Source organism: Sciurus vulgaris (genome assembly GCF_902686455.1).
Source record: "Sciurus vulgaris genome assembly, chromosome: 17".
Lineage (NCBI taxonomy): Eukaryota > Metazoa > Chordata > Mammalia > Rodentia > Sciuridae > Sciurus > Sciurus vulgaris.
The window spans coordinates 71,661,177-71,666,461 of NC_136478.1; the positions used below are offsets into that span (position 1 = coordinate 71,661,177).

Below are 5,285 nucleotides of genomic sequence, written 5' to 3' on the forward strand. Positions count from 1 at the left end.
TGCCTGTGTCTGTTTCTGGGAGGCCCCAGACCACCTTGGGGCGCCAGGTGCAGGGGTGGGGATCTGGGCTTGAGGTCCTTCCCTTCCCTGTTGCCCTCTGCTGCCTTTGAGCTCCATTTTCCTCAGGGGCTCCCACCCCACCCAGCACGGTCCCTCTCCCAAAAAGGCAAGAGGTATTGTAAGGCAGAGCTGTTTATCCAAATGAGGACACTGGGGGGCAGGTGGGTACACTGGTGGTCGGCTGGTGCAGGGGGCACTTCTCAGTCGAGTCCTGACTGGTGAGGTCGTCTGTAGGAGGGAGGGTGGGGTTAGTGACTGCTCAAGACTGCCTCCTCTCCATCCCACTGTCCCAGGCCCCTACCCAGTGGCAGGGTGGGGGCAGGGAGCCCCTCACACTCAGATGCACATTCTTGCTCACTTGCATCTTTGTTCCTGCATCCCTCCCCATCTGCTGCCGAGACCCCCCGTGCATACATGCACGCGTGAACATGCGTGCCTTCAGCCCACTGGAATTCACTGGTACAAGAAGAGGGGATCAGAGCCAGGGAGAGGCAGAGATGAGAGCGACAGGCACAGAGACAGAAAGACCTGGGGAGACAGAAACACAGGGACAGAAGCAGAGGCGAGGAAAGCAAAGGTAGAGAAGGGGAGAAATAGCAATGGGGTGGCTCTGCCCCCCTTCCAGCTTTGGCCTCAGAGGGATAAGAGTGCTACAGAGGCAGAACATGTCCTTTGTCAAGATCCAAGTTTCGGCTGGAGGCACCATGGTGTGGCACACACCTATGATTCCAGTGACTGGGGAGGCTGGGGCAGTGGGACTGCAAGTTCAAGGCCAGCCTCAGCAACTCAGGGAGAGCCTGTCTCATAATGAAAAACAAAAAGGGCTGAGGATGTAGCTCAGTGGTAAAGTAACTGCTGGGCTCAATCCTCAGTACCGGGGCAGGGGCGCCCCAAGCAAGCCTTTGTATGCAATACCTCACCCTCCCAGTAGGAGGGGCCCTTGTTTGAATGGGTCACTTTCCCTCTGAGAGGGGCCTGTGCTCACGGCAGCAAGGTCTAAGGCTCTGGGGCGGTTCAGCAGTGCAGGTCTACTAGGCTGCGGTGGCCTTGTGGGCAACGTCAGGGATTTTCAAGGGTCATTTTAACTACAGAGGGTCCCTCTGCATGATATGCCAAATTTTGCAAGAGCTCATGTTTCACCCACACATATAGTTGTTCATCTTTTTTTTTCCCCTAGTGCTGGGGATTGAACCCAGGGTCTCATGCCTGTTAGACAAGCATATGACTACACCCCCAGCCCTTTTATTTTCTTAAATTTTGAGACAGGGTCACACTAAGTTGCATAGACTGACTTTGAACTTGTGATCCTCCTGCATCAGCCTCCGAAGTAGCTGGGTTACAGGTGTGCACTACTGTGCCTGACTCTATCCTTCCTTCCTTTCCTTTCCTTTTCCTTTTTTTTTAAGACACGAATTTATTTAGGTACGAGTGTTGGCTTTCTTGAGGAAGAAGGCAGGCTTTTGGCTCTATACTTTCTCAAACCAGCTTACCCATTTGAACTCAGAGCATAGGATATGATGAGTGACTACTTAGTCAATTCTCACAAGTAGTATCCAGCTAGTATGATTCTGGATGCACAGGAGGAGTCCAGTCATCACAGAGCATATCTCCGGGATCAAGTCTTTTACAGGTCTCCCACGTGGAACACGGAGCCACTCATCCATCCATCTACCACCCATCAGCTCAAACATCCACCCACACACCCATTCAGCCAAACCACTCACCCACTCATCCACCTACCCACCCACAGCTGCCCATTAAACAACCAATCCACACACCCACCACCCCTCGACCAACTGGTCCATTCGCCCATCTACTTACTGACCCACCTACCCATCTACTCAGCCACCAACATTTATTGGGTTCATACTTTTTGCTGGGGCAACGTTAGGAACAAAGACAGCAAGACCCAAGTCTTACCCTTAAGGAACTCTCTGGCAGTGGGGGAGACAGTGCCAACACACAGTGGACAGTCATCCAAGCAAAACGGGTAACTCAGACAATAGGAAGACCCAGAGGAGGACGGAGATGAGCTGGTGCTTAAAGCATGTACAGGAAGTGTCTGAGTGGTGTGCAGACAGCAAGGGCACTCCCCATGTAGAGGGGATGAACAGGGGCCACTTGGTGGGGAAGAGCCTGGCTGGCTGTGGGCTGGAGGTGATATAACTGCAGAGAAGGCAAGAAAAGTGGCTTCATGCCAGTCAGTGGCCTGGACTGAACCAGAGGGCAAGAGGGACCCACAGCAGGTCCTTGAGCAGAGGCAGGCAGGCAGGCTGAATTGCGTTTAGGGAGGGGGATACAGTAGTAATTTCTCCTCATCTGTGTGGGATACGTTCTGACATTCCCGGGATGCCTGAAACCACGGATCGCACTGAGCCTTACACACTAGAAGGTGAAGGAGGGAAAGGGGCGGGAGTGAGGGCGGTTTCGCTCCTGCTTCAAGTGGGTCCTTCTCACTCTCCCCTCTCCTAGGGCTACTTGTCAGGAGAATAGGAGCTCCTCCTCCTACGTACGTGCTGTGTGACCTGGGCAAAGGCGGCAACATCACTGGCCTCAGTTTACCGCGCGGCAGAATGGGGGGTAATATCAGCAGTGACCTCAGGCACCCAATTCCTCCGAGAGGATCAGATGGGGGCTGGCGCGCCTGAGGTCGGCTTGAGGGTGGTATCTCCGAGTGCGGGGTGGGGGTGCCTAACCCTGACTACCCCACCTCCGATTCATCTCCAGCTGCGAGGTTCATTCGTCCCGCCGTCTGCATCTACGCCGACGTTCTCCGAGTCTCCATCCCTATGAGTTTCTGCTACCCTGTCTCTGTCCCCTCCAGACTCCGTCTCCTCGGGTGCCTGTCTCCCTCGCCAATCGTGGTCGCCATCTCTCTCGGTCTGTTTCCACCTCCACGTATCCGCCCGACTCCGCTCACCTGGGGCTCACTCGCTGCCGGTGCCTGCCGTCCCCGGCCCGGCCTCGAGCGTGGCGAGCTGCAAGCGCACGCGGCGGGCGCCGGCGGCCGGAGGCCGGGGCGCGCGGGCGGCTCGGCGCGCTCCGAGGGAGCCGGGCGCGGCGCGAGGGCCAGCGGCGGGCGCCGACCAGCGGCGGGACAGCTTGCGCGCCAGGCGGGCTAGCGCCGAGGGCCGCAGGCCGTAGTCGCGCTCCAGCTCCTGGCGCGAGATCTCGATGTTGCCGGTGTACCAGAGGATCCAGCCGAGCAGGCTCAGGAAGACGAGCAGCGCGCCCGAGTAGATGAGAAGGTCGCCAAAGTCGCGGCCGCGCACCTGCAGTTGCGCGAATACGCCGGTCAACAGCGCCGCCATGCCCGCCACGTCCAGCGCCACCGCCAGTAGCAGCGCCATTCGGCAGCGGCCCAGGCCTGCCGCAGGCGCTAGCGCCTTTGCGGATGCTGTTACCGGCGGGGCAACTTGCGAGGCGCACGCCACCGGCACCGCCGCCATGGCTTTGCCTTGCCAGCCGCGCGCTCCCGGAGAGAGCGTTCCGGGGTGCGGCCGCCCGGGGCGGGGTCTGGGGACGGAGCCAGGTGTACCCAGCGCCCGCTGGGTCACCTGAGCTGGGCCGGGCGCGGCGGCCCGGACGCCTGGCTGAGGGTCTGTGCAGGCCCGACCCTCAGGGTCCTGTGCTGGGCAGCAGGCTCACAGATATGGCCGACCCCGGACCCCCATGCGTCGAACTTCAGGGTGCCACGGTGGAGGCAGCCGGGCGTTGTTCTGTTCAGTGCCTGCCTCCCAGGCCCTCTGTGTATCAGACACCAATAGTGGGACTCTGGGGCTAAAAACTAGCAGCTAAGGGCCTTGGACTCCAAGGAGCACTGGGACGCAGAGAATAGCGGCCGTAAGGGAGGAAACACGGCTTCGGGACGTTTCTTTCTCCCACTTATTTTTCTTTTTGTGGTGCGGGGATCAAGCCCCCAGGCCTCATGCAAGCTAGCATAGCGCTCTCTACCACTGAACTACACTGCAGCTGAGTTCTTTTCTCTCTATCGTGAGACTTCTGGAGCCTGTGTTGCCAGCCTTCCCTGGGCGCAAAGATGAAATTCCCTCACTGGAGGGGCTGACCCTGCCATCAGACCTAGAGTGTGCTAATGGACATAGCAGGACACGCCCCAACGTCAGGGCTCAGTGACGGTGAAGCCCAAGGGCACAGATGTGGACCTGACAAGGCCCACCAACGCCCCCCCCCCACCCCCCCGCCCTCAAGGAGCTCCCAGAGAACCTGAGTCAAGGTGCAGCAATGGAGGTGCACGGGCACTGTCACTTCTGTTGTCCTTAAAGTCTTCTAAGGCCCCCCAGGCAGGCCTAGCTAGTGAAGCTGAGGACACACACATCAGGCGGGGCTCCAGCTCCCCAGCCTGGCACTGTCAACGGGAAACAAGCTTCCAGGGAGCTTAGTGCGGGCGACTAGGGCGCAGTGGAGGCGCAAGGCAGTGAGGCACCGGGAAGAGCCTAGACGAACCGCTGTGGAATCCTAAAGGGAACTAGAAGCGATCACATGAAAAGCTGCTTCCTCCAGACAAACTAGCCCCTTAGAGGGAATTCACTTTCCCCTGGGGTGGCAGTCTGCGAGACAGTTATTGTCTAGGTTCCCCGCAAACTCCAGATAACAATTGTAGATTTCAAGGAGATTGGGGGCACTGCCTGGGAGGGACTGCCGGGATTAATTGAAGGTTTCCGAATGTGGCCGAGTGGAAACCGAGTGTTTCCAAACAGACCCGAACTAGGCCTGAGTCAGGCTGCTGGCTGCCCCTTCGGAGCGATTCCGGACATTCCGAAAATGCCCGAGGGGGCCCAGGGTGCCTATCGGGAATAGCCGAGGTCTTACGAAGAAGAGCGGAAGCATCCGAAGACGTAAAGGTTATGCTTAAATCACGCACTCTTTCCAATTCACAAGAGCTTATTTAACGCCTACCATGCGTCCAGCGCAGTGCCAAGCGCTCTGTGAGCAATACTGGAGAGATGTCTTTGAGAAATAGGCCTCGGATCCACTCGGAATCAACCGAAAATTTCCGAACGACTCACGGAACCGAGGCTTTCCACGGTGGAGAACTCTCCTCCTCTTCTTTAGCCGAGGATTTCCGAAGGCTCCCGAGCGGCTCACGACGGTTGGCGGAAATAGCCGAATACCTTAGAGGCACCGCGGAGGCGGGACCGAAGGGAGGGAGGAAGCGGAGGCCGGCAATTCCAGGGACGCGCTTGGAGGGGAAGCGGAAATGCGTA

The 5,285-nt window shown here is 58.2% G+C and overlaps 1 protein-coding gene across 1 annotated transcript; it reads right to left on the reverse strand.

The window, feature by feature from the left end:
• Window positions 1-176: 176 nt before the first annotated feature.
• TMEM238 (transmembrane protein 238) lies at window positions 177-3,682 on the reverse strand. Its single transcript, XM_079119571.1, has 2 exons — window positions 2,981-3,682; window positions 177-288 (listed from the first exon to the last, which is right to left on the reverse strand). Exon 1 carries the CDS (start codon window positions 3,507-3,509, stop codon window positions 2,988-2,990), a length of 522 nt encoding a protein of 173 aa, XP_078975697.1. The 5' UTR covers window positions 3,510-3,682; the 3' UTR covers window positions 177-288; window positions 2,981-2,987.
• Window positions 3,683-5,285: the final 1,603 nt, after the last annotated feature.

Coding starts and splice junctions, on each gene's coding strand:
- TMEM238 (XM_079119571.1), bottom strand. CDS start 3,509: ATGGCGGCGGTGCCGGTGGCGTGCGCCTCGCAAGTTGCCCCGCCGGTA.